Raw genomic sequence first — 14,003 nt, 5'->3', positions numbered from 1 at the left:
TACATGTACATATATATATATACACACCTCCAGCATATTTGTTAATATCTATATTGATATATGTACACACACACATGTTTGCATAACCCTCTACTTAAACAGCAACTAGTAACACTATTACATCATATTCCACCTTACTATTGGCTGATGTGGACAAAAACATCAATTTTCATTTTCAGTAAAACTGGGTGTGGAACAACCACCTTCATTGTTCTCAAAATGCAGCAGTGTTTTTCCTTCCAATTCCAGAACTCTAGTACAATACAACATATAGTGCCTAACATTAAACCCAGAGCAAAAATTAACTATCAAAACTTTATGTCAAATGTGTTTATTATGTCCATAAATACTCTTGGCATATTAGATCCTTGTAGTCAGGGCAAACTAATGGAACCAATGCCTCAACATTTACAAAATCAGATTTAGAACTTCTATTAGCAAAACAAAGTTCAACAAAGTAACAAGGTCCACTTCTAATTGTATTTGCTTCTAACTATTACCTTTTTTGAAGGGATACAGATCTAGTTTCATTTCCCTCCTTCAAAAAGAAAGAATTGGCAAGAACATGAAACCCTGAAACATGCAAATGCTGCCATTACTTCACTGCTACAAGCCTATAACAAAGCACAGATTTGATAGCACTATCCATGTAGTGTGGCGAACCACACCAAAATAAACAGTTCTCCATGAAGAATGAAAACCCAAAGACCAAACTCTTCCAATTCAAACATTATTGTTGCTTTTAACATAAGCCATCCACAGAAATCAGCCAAAGAGGTGACAGGAAATCCAAAAATAATTTGGTTTGACCCTGTGCACTATGAGAAAGTTTGCTTTTCACTTTTCTTACTGGTTGAGGGAAGTGGTGAAAACTATGAAGGCTATGCTTATATAACAAGCAACCATGGCACCCACAGACCTATTTCTACCAGAGTTCAGCACAGCATCACTGAAATTCATCAATAAAGGTGGCATTTGAATAGCATGAACTTGTGTTGCAGGGGGGATGCGCTTAACAAAACTGCTGAATTAATTCAATGGATAATGCAAATGACTAAATGTGTGCAAAATCAAACTGTCTAGTGAACACAGTTAAAGAGGCCAGATGTGCCTCAAAATTTCCTGGGAAACACAGCCTAAACTTGGCACTTTCTTTTATCAGAATGAAGAAAGCAAGCTTTCAGAGTTTACCAAAGTGTGACCAATTGGAGCTTAGTCTTCTGTTGCTAATTGAAGCATGGAAAAAAAAAGCCAGTTTCTGAGGGCAAACTACAAACATATACATTTTATATTCCAGTGCCATATGATAAAAAACAGAACCAAAAAAATCAAGCTGACTGGTAGAAATTTGACTGGCAATCAAAGACTAACCTATTATTTCAAACCGTTATGGGAAAGCAAAAAAATTGCTACCAGGTCTCCTCATGTTACCCTTCAATAAAAAGAAGCCGTCGGGGAAATAAGAAAAGAAAACGCATCAAAACCTCTAAAGTTTGTTTAAGTAAAAGTACACTTCTATGGTGTATGCCGTCTGCTTCTTGGTTAACATGACAAGACAACTCAACAACTAGAATGCTAGTGTTTTGAAAACACCAAGTAACCACAACCAATAGATTTTAGTTTGCTCTTTTGACTGCAAAAACTGCATTCACGTGCCACTATTAGCATATGCTTCGAACATCCTCATGAGGTTATTTTCCTTCCAGTATTATTTGGTGCGGTTTCTCTGGAGACAAACACTTCAAAATGTGTTTGTGCACAAAAGTGAGATTTAGGCTAGGAAACTGTGAGAAGATAAAGGAAGCAAATGTTTGGTATTTTTTTCTGAAGATCAGCTGACAAAGATTTATCATAAAGGACATACAACGGAATGTAGCATAATTTCACTTCAAAATTAGTGAACAAAGAGCTTCACATTTAATTTCTAAGAGGTATAACAGGCAGAAGCAAGAGAAGTTGATCATTTCACCTTGAGATTTAGCAGTATTTCTCAGCTTACCATAAAAACAGACATATTATAAATCTCTGTCACTAAATGCAACTTTCTTACTTACAGAGCTGGCTTAAGATTTCAGAAAATTTAATCAGCGTTATAGTGGCCCTAGAGCTGGAAAACCTATCTATACAGACATGATTCCTACTTCATTGCATGCAATTTGCCCTGAATGGTCACTTGAACTGTTTAATCAGGTAGTGTTACACATGTATAAGCATATATATTATGGAAGCATACGTGTACGCGGGGCGACAGAGCAAACTACCTATTCCACTCCTTGATGTTTCTCTCAATTTTTCAAAGAAGAAAAAAAAAAAATTACAAAGAACCTGCTTGTCAGTCAAGTCACTCTGAGTAGTTGTACAACCTTTCATTCAAATGCAAAGGCTTTGTTCCCATTGCCAAGACCATTTTGTAAGAGTTAAAAGAGAAAGTGCAACAGAGAGTGCTTACTGAAATCCTACAGCACAACCAAAAGTCATTCTCTGACCTTCCTCTTTGTCCAAATGGCTACTCATTGCCTTCAGTACATTGTGGTATTAAATCAAGAATGTAATAATTTTTTAAAAAATTTTAATTTAAAATCTCATTTCAGAAAACTCCTCAAATCCTGCTATAACAAGTGGTAATTATATTTATTAAAATTATCACATTTCTAACATATTTTTAAGCAAATTTAAAAATTATAGATTGTGTTACTATTCACTCAGGTGAAAGGCTGCACTGAAAAAAGCTGCACTGGACAGAAATAGTGCTACAAAAAAAGAAAGAGGTTTAAAAAACAAAATTTATATATATATATATGAACTTTTCTGATTTTTTAGAAAATCTTTTTTTTTTTTGCAATTATGACATCATCAGAAAGTTTCATGAAAAAGACTTTTGCCATCTTTCACCAAACAAGAAATGTTATGTACAGACCACATTTTTTTTTAAATCCATATATAATCTGAGATTGTTAAGAAATGAAAATATCTCCTTGATATGTAAACACACTAAAACAAACACTAGTTTTTAGCAAAACCTATGGCCAGCCTTTGAGTTGAAGCTAATCCATAGATCCACAGGTATGAGTCTATATGAGGACTGAGGGCAAGATGTATTTCTGTTGTAAAAAAATGAAGCACAGTTAAGAAGTCAGACAATCTCCAGTCATTCAGGGCACATAGCAATATATCACCATGTGAATTAGAACATCATATAAGTACAATATAAAGCTGGTACAATGTTAAGAATAGTATAAAAACAACAACCTGATCGTTGGATCATTTGTACAAAGTATCTTAGCTCAAAAAGTGAATTCTGTATTTGAGAAATATGGACCATGTGGCAGTAACACAAAACAGCCTGAACTGCTGCAGAAGAAACCCAACATTTTTCAAGAGTGGGTGACAGAAATCCAAAATATATGTATGTCCATATCCAAAATGTAAGTAAAGGTGAAGGATAGCGGAAATGTTAATACTCCTGATGATGCTTGTGAAACATGCTCAATATCACGTGTCAATAAGAGTATAAGATGTGAAGAAACACAGGGGGTTTTTTATTCTTCTAGAAATGCAAATAGCATGGATAACACAGGGCATATAAAGGGGAACCTGCATTCAACGTGCAAAGGATGTGTCCATTTAACAGAAAGCAGACCCCAGGCCCTCCCACTAATGTCAGTTCTACGAAGATAACCCATTTCTTCTACGGTGGAGGAAAAAAAAGGCACTAGTTTGAGCATGCAAAAACTCCTGTAGACTTCAGATTTGTAATTTACGTTGTGGTCGATAAAATAGCTTTCCAATTATGAAGGAATGCATTCTGTGTTAATGATCACAACCAGGGGTCCAAGCTTTACTCTTTTGTCAGAACTACAGCAGATCCTCCCCGCAGCTTCACCATTAACATGTCTGTTTCCTGTCAGACCACTCAGAGATAATGTCATTTATCTCAGGGCAGCACAAGACCAGTCATTAGCTTCAGTAAAAGACCTCAAAAAGAGGCCGGATGGCGTTTTATCCAGGGCTCATAGGCTGCAGCCAAGAATCTTATTGCCCAACAGTTTAGAACAAGTTATCTTTAAAAGAGTGATTTTCTCCCTATCAAGAATTCTAGAACACTTCTCTGAACAGCAGTAAAGTCTGAATGGAAAATTTTAGTCACTGGTTTTATCATATGCAATTAGGTGCCTGATAAGAGCTTGCTAAAGTTATCCTTTGAGAGGCTGGGGTGAGGTTTTTTGATTGTTGTTGTTGGGGTGATTGTGGGGTCCCCCCCCCCTCAAGGAAAGACAGAGTAAATAAGGTTCTACCTCAATAGCAAAACGTTTGAAGAACTGACCCTTATTGTGTTTGCCTGCAGGAGGTGATTCACTATTATAAATTTTACAATGACTGAGCTTCTGGAAATCTCTTTAAATGAAAGTGGAACTGGTTAACTGTATGTATGAACATGTGTTTTCACAGTCTCTCCTGTGTTATTGCATTTCAGAAAGCTTCTATAAAGTGCCAGGTGAACTTTTAAAAATAATGATAATGATAATTAAAAAAAAAAGAAAGAGTTGGAAAAATATGAGCAAATCTCAGCTTTTCAATTCCTGGGCTTATGCTGAAAACTAGAAACAGATGGCACTTTCCATGTTACTTAAATCTGGTTATTGAACACCTCTATGGCTACGGGAGATTTTGCTTAGCACTTTTAACATACATTTCATTTATTGGACTATAAAATGCTACTTTGGAAAAACAAGTCTTTATATAGCTATAATTAAAAGAGTCTTGCAGGAAAGTCCTTTAACATGGAGAACATGGTTAACCTTATGACATCTGGACAATCAATCCTTTCCTCTTTACTGGGTATTTATGAAGTTATTAAAATTATAAAACTACTAATGCCCAAAGTGAAATATTTTTCCCGTAGTTCCAAATATGGTTATCGGCTTCCCTACTTTGTTTGATAGATGCTCTAGACCAGCCTCCATTGTGCTACACTAACTCTTGCTTTGCAGAGGAATTCAATAGAAGATCTGGTCATACATATTGGCAGAGGTCAGCAGGTTCACACGGAAAGCTTTCCACGGCCAAAGGGCAACACCTCTTCACCCAGCTCAAAAAGCACCGTCACACTACTAGACAACACGACAGAACTTTAAGAACCTTGAGCTGTGCTTATTGTTAGACACCCATACTTATCAATGTTTTTAACAGCTAAATCCCTTATGTAGCTTTCAAAACAGTTTGCTGTCAAACAACAATAGACTTTGTTCTTTAATTACAGCAAGTGACCTCCCTGCCCTTTTATTTCACAGTGAATAAACTACACACAAGGCCAGCAAGAAAAGTACATGAAGAGCATATCTCCATAACATCATTAATCAAAGCATGTACTTAAATTATTTACATCAACAGGTAAAATTCACCCAGAGATTCCTGATGGCATACAAAACACTATCAAATCCTAACACTAAAACACAACAGGGAAAGTGAAGTAATACTAGCCAATATGTTAATTTGCTAAAGACAACTTTTAAATGTGAAATGCAATCTTGATGAGAAGCACAAAGCCAAAAAAGAAAAATTCTATCCTGAAGTATCACTAGACTGATACATCTAGAACTGCAAGTAAATCCTTCTGATTACAGCTTTATATCTTCTGCATTAATTTCATGTAAACATACTGTTTTTCACATACCAAATTAAGTCTTCACATATCTCAGAGTTAATTATGACTAAACGAATTCTCAAATCTCCTCACAATGCATACAAAGCAAATTTTGTAGCTATTCTGTATACTTTTCAATGTAACAGCTGTTAAAAAAACAAAAAACTTTGCTGGAACAGATGATGAGTTCATGCTGACAAACAGTCAGTAACTGTGCTAAAAACAGTATGGATAAGAAATGGAAAATGGAGACAGGTTTTAACACCAAAAATCTTAGGAGTGGTTAGCCTACCTGTCAAAGCTACTTATTCAGACATGTCAGTGTTGGCTTAGCCACAAAATGGACTGCATAAATATAGCTCAAACATTACAGCACGCTTTGACTTTATCCACATATTAGGGGAGTGGCAACTTTTACAACATACTTGTGGTTTCTGCATAAAAGAGCCAGCAGAACACAGTCATTGATTTAATTAGGCTTCGTAAGATCCAATTTATCATGTTTTACATGACTTTCTGCAGCAAGGAAACATAATAAATAGACTAAAAATAGAATTGAAGCATGCTGTGAAAGCTAAACAGTGACTACAACTCCTGGGAATCTGCTCCAAGCTTTTCACAAATAGTAAACAAATGCAGTATTATATTCCATGCCACATATAAAAACACGTAGATTTTTAATCAGCAGTCATGAACTCATCTGATTCTAAAAGGAAACTTCCAAATTCACGAGGCATGTCTTGCACAACTGTAAGATAACTGAACATTGATTTCAACATGTAGGCTGAAAATTATGTATTTAGCTACTAATTCAAGTTGCTTTCTTCAAGTATAGCTATATGTTCCAGCATATAAACAGTCAAAACAAATCTAAAACCTTTAAATAATTCTTTCTAAAGACGATTTGGGGAAAAAAACCAAACCAAAACAAACAAAAAAAACCCCCACAAAACACCCACCAAAAAACCCCAACGCAGATCAACAAACAAACACTTGAATATTACTAATGTTGCTACTGGCAGGACTCATAATATCAACCATTATCACCAACAAGATACACATTATTACTGTTATTGTTATTATAAAAGGGAACATTCTTGGCCATGAAAAAATACTAAGGGACTTTATTTAAGATAGCAAGCAAGCACACCATTGTGCCAGACAATGGCCAAGGCTGCACGACTCTGGTGTGCAAAGCCTATATTAAAGTCGGTGTGTGCCAACAGCAGTGGCTGTTGCTGGAAATGCAAGCTCCAGACCTCCTCCTGGAGCGACATCTACAACACACACACAGAGTGTGCCACTGACGCTGAACTCCTCCATATGTGTTTGCTCTGAATTTGCACGCCATCCCATTTACATTGCACATAAAATTACTCGCACGTATATAGATTCCTCATACAATTTCCTGTGTGACTAGAGAGTTGAAAGAACACAAAAACGGGAGAAACCACACCACCCTCTAATCTCCGTTGCCATGGCAGCAGCTTTGAGGTACTGAAATGTTCAGATTGCGAGCTAAACAAAATTGTTGAATGCGAACATTTGGCTGAGAGATTAAAAGGCTAAGGGGGTTGCAAAAGGGCAGTACCTCCCACATTCCAGGCAGCCACTGAATCCAATCAAATGGCTCTGACTCTTTAACCACATCCATTGTGAAGACCGGATTAGGGCAATTTATCTAGATAGTTAAAACAGATTAGAGAACTCCAATTTGAAGACTATTGGCAACAAAAGTAAATGCCTACTGTACTAAGATAATAAAGAGAACATGAGATTTTTGGACATCTTTCTGCCGTGATCAGCATTTTTCATAAATCAAAATGCAAACATATAGATATGAATTACACAGCAATCTTGTTTTCTCATCTGCATTTAGACAAGGTCATAAGGCTCATTCAAATTCATCCATAGATATGCTATCTTAAAAGCAATAATATGCATACAATATGAAATATAATTTGTTCATTGCCTTGAACAGAATCCCTTGGAATTATCTTTCAGTACTAACAAATATCTGCTATCACAAACACCCAAATCTAATCCTCCAGTCGACTTAGTATTACACAAACTTCATGACTGAAATACAAAAAGCTGGTAACCAGAAGACATAACTCCCCATTCCCTGAGACATTCAGCCCTCCCAGACACTTGCAGACCACACAGTTAACACTGACTTGAAAGTTGCCCCATTGCTGAACGTTCATTGGGGAAGTTGTAAAAGCAGGTAATTTAGGAGAAACAGCTGACAATACAGTCACAATCTTAACACCCTGAGATTGTTCATCTAGAGGGTTATGGTTTGCTTTATTTTTCAGGCAGAGCAGGTTCTCTTTGTTTAACAACCTGTAGAATTTACCATACTTATAATCCTGGGCCAACACTCGCCCTCTGCACCCCCAGAAGATGGCTTCTGCCCTAGGGACTGAACTCCCACCAACACCAGAACATCTTTGAACCAGCAGTTGACAAAAGACAACAAGGTCTCATTCCACCTTTCCCAAATAATAGAGTAGCAGCCATCTATTCATACAGGAAGCATCTGAAATAGAAAGGAATAAAACCACACACTCCCATCTGATTTATTTCACACATTTCAACCGTTCAACAAACAAGCAGTTCAAATCCAAGAGCCAGCATGGCTCAGAGAGGAAAACTCCTCCAGACAGGAGACAAACGGCTCCACTCTGTTCCAAAAGCTGTTTTGCACACACAATTCTCAGCACAAGGTGCATTTCCCTGCTCCCAGCATCCTCCTTCCAGGAAGACAAGAGACACTGCCTGTCTGCCGGTTCCTTCTGCCCAGTCGCCACACCAGCTTCTAGGGCCTCTGGGCTACAGTGCCATGGAAGACCCCAACACAATACGCATCCTGCATCTCCTCAAAGTGCAACAGTAGAACCCTGGTCTCTGCTGACAGCTCCTGTTTCCTCCCCAGGCACAACCTCAGCTCTAGGCAGAGGACCAGAGAAAGGGAGAGGGGTTCCTTTAGACACTGGGAGAGGAATGGCCACAAACGTCTGCTGATGCTGTGGTAGAGTCAGCACATTCAAGACCTGCTGCGCCTGGAGCCTGAGCTATGCAGCCCCAGCCTGCGAACACATGCCGTCCCACTGGTACTGCTGCTCTCTGCTAAAATTTGGGACAGCTTAGTCAGGGTCATCTCTGTGTTTCTCCTTCTGAGAAAACACAATTACAACAAACAGGCAAAACAGAAACGTTCTCTAGGTCTGAAGACAGGAGAGGAAATCACAAGGAAGAGCAGTACACTGGAAACATGGTATCATCCATGTAGGGAAGAGGTCTCTCTGCTGGTTTTGTTGATTTTTTTTGGTGTGTTTTTTTTTAAGTGTTTTTGTTTGGTTGGTTTGTTTTTTGATTTTTTTTAAGGGAAGGAGGAAGGACATACGCATGTCACAAATACACAGCAGGGAAGACAGAGGAGCCAGACATACAGTCATGGGACACTCATTATAGACATGGGGAAACACAGAAGAGGTGGAGAGGTGCTTTTTCCTACCTTTTCTGTTTTCAATTTCTTGATTCGCCTGTGGCTCTCCTCCTCCTCCTCGTCCTTCTTTACCAAAACAGAGTTCCCCATTAACCCTGAATCCGGGGTACTTTTGCTCACCTCCCCCACAGCAGAAGAGGTACAGTGGAAGGGGCTGCTGCTTCCACCATTGCCTCCCTTGGCCCCGAAGCCATAGAGGTGCCCAGAGGGAATTTGGCTATTGCCACCCCCACTGCCATTGGGGTGGCCCTGCTGCAGGTCATGCTGCTTGTCCTTCCTGGATTTTCCTGCGTCCTTATCCCGCTTGGAGCCTCTGCTGCCTGGGGCTTTACCTGGTTTCTCCTCTTTGTTTTTCCCACAAGAGGCTACGGTCGTGGTGTTGCTGGTGTTGTTATTATTGCTGTTTGGGTTACTGCTCACACTTTGACCCAGTGCTGAATTCATGCCAGTTGCCTCTCCAGGGCGCCCTTGGACTTCCTGCCTTTTGCCACCACTGCTGATCTCAGGAATCCCATACAAGGCAGCAGAAGGCAGAGATTTATTAGCATCCTTAGAAGTTTTACTCCTTTTCACTTTTGATTTGCTAGTGTCTTTGTGAGAGGAATTCCCCTGGGGAGCAGAGGGCTGAACAGAAGTGAATTTTAGGCCATCAGCTAAGGCTGAGGTAGCATTAACCCCACTGGAAGCCAGACCCCCACAATCCTTGGAGCTGGTGTTGCTGCTGCTGGTGGTATTAGAATTATTCATCTCAAATTTCTGTCTGTCCTTCTCTAAGTCGGCGTCCAAATCAATTATTAAATTACCAACACCGATTTCCCAATCATCGCCACTGTCATAAGTGTCAACTGCATTTGGATCCACACCTTTTCCTGCAGTGGAAGTGTTCAATGACATCCTGAAGATAAGATCTCTAGAGTAAAAATCTGATGAACTTTTCCTTGGAGATGTGGGGACATTCGTTTATCTCCGCTGGGCTCTCTCTTAAGTTCAACTCTTCCTGTCTTCCTCCCCTAGGTGTGTCTAGGCTCACAACCTGCAGTCCACATCCACGTTGTCCTGTGAGGAGGGAAATAGTCAAGTATTTCTTGTCTGGGTGTTACCACGATATAACGTCACTCAGTAAAGAGGGGGCAAGGTAGAGGGGAGCAAAAACATTCAGCATTGCCACGTTATTAAGTTTGTTAAGCCAGAGATAGTGGCTGTGGTGTTTTACAATGAGCACTTTTAATCTAGTTGTATACCAACATCCACAACCTCTCTTTAAGAACCATGTCGATAAAAAACAAGAAAAAAAAGAAGGAAAACAAAAGGGAGAAAAAATTATCTACATTATTTAAATACACAAAGTTCAGGAAATACAGTCAGAGAAGTGGTGCCTAGCTGTTGGAGCACATGTTGTAATCTAACCCCTAGGACCACCACCTAGGCACAAAAGGGAGAAAAGGAAGGACAAAGATTCACTCTTCAGTGCATTCCATGGATTTTGTGGCTTTAAACCAGAACCTTGAAGTTTTGTGATTCTCCTGTATTATCTTTTAACCCCCCCTTCCACTTAATCTCTTGGTGGGGGGGGGGGGGGGAAGTGCTAAAGGAAGTGGAAAACCTCATTTTCCCCTGCCACAATACACCTTCTGTTAAAAACAACAACTTACAAACTCAAATGTTTACTGAAAAATATTAAAATCCATAGGTTAAAATAAAAAAAAAAGTGAGAAGAAATAAAAATTCTCATTTCTTTAAAAAAAAATCCTTAAGATAACAATTCTAAAAGCAACTCTAATGTATTCCTTGGTCACACAATTGTTAGGTCTGTTAAATATAGTATTACTGACTGTACAGGAAACTGATTAAGACATACACTTTAAGTGATCTGCACCAAGGTGGCCTCAGTGACCGCAAATGAGTGTGTGTTTGACAAAGCTTAGTTAAAACGATTTTTAAAGGGATCTCTCCCTTTTACAGTCGACTGCCGAAATATTTATACATATATATGCATAATGCTTACCTTTAATCCTTTATCATTTTTAATTAAACCAGCAAATCAAAATGCTGTTCCCACTCGTCTCAGCAACAACTCTGTCCCTCATTTTACTTAAAGAGCAAGTGATCAAGAAGTAGAAAGCAAATATCATCTCAGCCAGTATAGATCGGTCAATAACATAACTCCCCCTACTTTGGCACACGGATCAGAAGTCCTTTTTTTTTTTTGTTTGTTTGTTTGTCTAGGTTTTTTTCATCCTTGCTTAAAGAAAAAAAAAAAGCAAAAAAGGCAAAAAAAATCAAAAATGCTGTGCCTCACAACTTTATGAGCTGGGAGGTAATATTTCACATTCAGAAGTGAAGCATCAAGGACCAGATTTTTTTTTTGTTTGCTTTTCCTGAATAAGCACCGAGAGGTAATAATCACCACAATAATATCAAAAAAAAAAAAAAAAAAAAAAAAAGAGAGAGAAAAAAAAAAATGTTTCCCCAACTTCACACTCCGTCTTCAGCCTCGGACCTGGGAGCCATCCCGATCAGTAAGTAAGGATCCCACGAAAGAAATCTACAGGCGCCCGGGTGTTACAAGACAGAATGTGCTAACATCGGGATAAATTAGTGAAAGGGAGGAAGGAAAAAAGAAGAAAGGACTGAAAATCTGGGCTGGATTCCGCCTGTTAGTTGGGAAGTGGCATTTTTTTCGCCCGTCCTGACAGATCTGATTTCTTGAAGTAACTTGAGGGGAAACAGGCGGGGGAGGCGGGGGGAGAGGGGGGGCCGAGGAAGAGGAGGAGGAGGAGGAGGAGGAGGAGCGGGGGGGCGGGGGGGGGGGGAATCACTGATCTGATAAACTGGTTATCAAAACATTTTGTGGGAGTGGAGGAAGGACTGCGTGCTCTCAAACGAACTAAATTTTCCCAGGAGTAAAATTTCGGGGAGGGGGGTGCCTATCCCCGTCCGTTCGTCTGTCCGTCCCTCCCCCACCAGCGTTAGATCAGCGCTTTTTAAAAATAGGAATTAGGAAAAAAAAATAGCATAGGCATGTATCAGTTTCGAATGGCTGTCTCGAGGGGGAAAAATAATAACAACAAAAAACCTGTGAGCTTGGGCTAGTCAGTCATGCGGTAAGTAATTCAGTAATTAGAGTCCGAGGAGATAAAGCAGACGACCTTTTTGTCAGGACAGATCGCTCCCACCTTATTGTCTCAGCAAACCTCGCAGTCTATCGTTATCACCCCCTCCCCCTTCCCTATGCCTCCCTCCTCCCTTCCCAAGTCAGACCGTCTCGGAGCTTTAGCTTAGTATTTTTAATTAGCCGGCGATGGGAAGCTAAAAGCCGTAATGAATTGCCGGTGGCGGGAGGGCGGGGGAAGGAGGAGTGCAGCGGGTCTCGCCGCCCGCGTCATGTGACGCAGCCGAGCTCCATTGGCCGCCGCCGCGCAGGGCCGGGGCCGCCCCTCACACACCCAGCGGGGCGGGCCGTGCCCTGCCCCGGACGCGCCCGCGTCGCGCCGCGCCGCCGGCCCCTCCGCCTCTGCTGGAGTACCCCCAGGAACGCCTCGCCGAGCCCCCCGCACCTCCCCGAGGTGGCCCATTTACCTCAGGGCTTTCCCTTCCCTGCACCTCAGGGCCGGCAAAACGAGACGGCGATGGAAGCGGGCAGCCGCCGACGGACCATCACACCGCCACCCCCCAGCTTCAGCCCCGCGTTTCTGGTGTCTCGATGTGACATGCGAGTTGCCTCCCGGTCTGTCGGTGGCCCATCGCTCCTGCTAACGAGCGCAGTACTCTGGGGGCCCGGGGGGGCGGGGAAGCAATGCAGACTTGGCTGTAATGGTGTCACTTTTATTCCCCCCATCCCCCACCCTGGGTTAGTTAAAACCCAAAAAAGGCACTACGCTTTAACGCCCACCAAGTGCACCGTCAAGTATGATTTGTGTGGTACAGTGCTTTCACCCTCTTACTTCCACCCTGTTTGTGGGATTGTTTTGGGGTTTTCTTCCTCCTTTTAAAATCCCCAAGAATCTTAGTTATCTCAACTCCCAAAACTCTTTAACACTCCCGTTTGCAGAGAAAAAAAAAATCCCCTCTAAGTGCTATAGACACACCACGCAACCGTACTTACGGTCTGTATTGGATCGAGTTGACCTTTTCCTTCTAACTGCATTGAGTGTGTTTTTGTTGCAGCCGCTTTTTATTTTAGGAAAAAAAAAAATCTAATGTCTTCAACAGATTTATTATGTTTGGAGAAAGACAGCACCAGATACCATGAACCTTCCTTTCTTTCTAGAAACAAAATTAAAACAACGGAAAAAAAAAAAAAAGGAAAGCAAAATAAAATAAAAACTGGGCAGAGAAGGCAAACGCGGCATGTGTGTCTGTCCCCTCACAGGCTGACACAGAAGCACAGGGGACAGGGGCGCTGCCCCCACGGCAGCGGCCGAGGCGGGGGAGTGGGAGCCTCGCTCCGCGCGGTACCTGAGAGGGACTTTTCTTTGTTCGCGATGCCCTTTCCCTGCTGGCCAATCAGCACCCAGCTTTTAGGAAACCGGGCCCTGCCATTGGCCCGCTGCTCCTCCTGCCTGCCGGCGAGGGTGAGAGACACAAACACGCACCCGCTCACACCCCCGGCACCGCTCGCACTCGCGCCGTGTCGCCGTGCTCATACCGCACCCTCTAACACACGGCCGCTACCCTCACCTTGCACACACTGCATCCCCGCACACACTGCGCCCCCTCACACACCCCCGGTATCCTCACACCACACCACCTCCTCACGCATTGTACACTCACACGTTCTGCACTCACGCACACTACACACGCACGCAGCCCCTCGCTCTGCGCCCCGCAGCCTACACCGAGCCTCCC

The 14,003-nt window shown here is 41.4% G+C and overlaps 1 protein-coding gene and 1 long non-coding RNA gene across 6 annotated transcripts in view; one reads left to right on the top strand and one right to left on the bottom strand.

The window, feature by feature from the left end:
• Positions 1–13,573, bottom strand: part of ZNF608 (zinc finger protein 608) — a 94,331-nt gene extending 80,758 nt beyond the window's left edge. For 2 of the 5 annotated variants that reach the window (XM_030257745.4, XM_030257746.4), the window contains exons 1-2: positions 11,161–11,884; positions 9,165–10,211 (exon numbers count right to left, since the gene is read on the bottom strand). In XM_030257745.4, the coding sequence (XP_030113605.4) occupies positions 9,165–10,049 (885 nt within the window). In that variant the 5' untranslated portion in view covers positions 10,050–10,211; positions 11,161–11,884. Of the gene's footprint in view, positions 1–9,164; positions 10,212–11,160; positions 11,886–12,734; positions 12,872–13,260 lie in introns of those variants that run through there. The other 3 variants (XM_072922748.1, XM_030257744.4, XM_030257742.4) reach the window with 3 other exon arrangements.
• Positions 11,602–13,183, top strand: LOC140681970 (uncharacterized). Its single transcript, XR_012053248.1, has 2 exons — positions 11,602–11,674; positions 12,764–13,183. It is a non-coding gene; the product is annotated as an uncharacterized lncRNA (long non-coding RNA).
• Positions 13,574–14,003: the final 430 nt, after the last annotated feature.

This window comes from Taeniopygia guttata, chromosome Z (genome assembly GCF_048771995.1).
Source record: "Taeniopygia guttata chromosome Z, bTaeGut7.mat, whole genome shotgun sequence".
In the NCBI taxonomy this organism is placed as follows: Eukaryota; Metazoa; Chordata; class Aves; order Passeriformes; family Estrildidae; genus Taeniopygia; species Taeniopygia guttata.
This window is presented reverse-complemented; position numbering and strand designations above follow the sequence as displayed.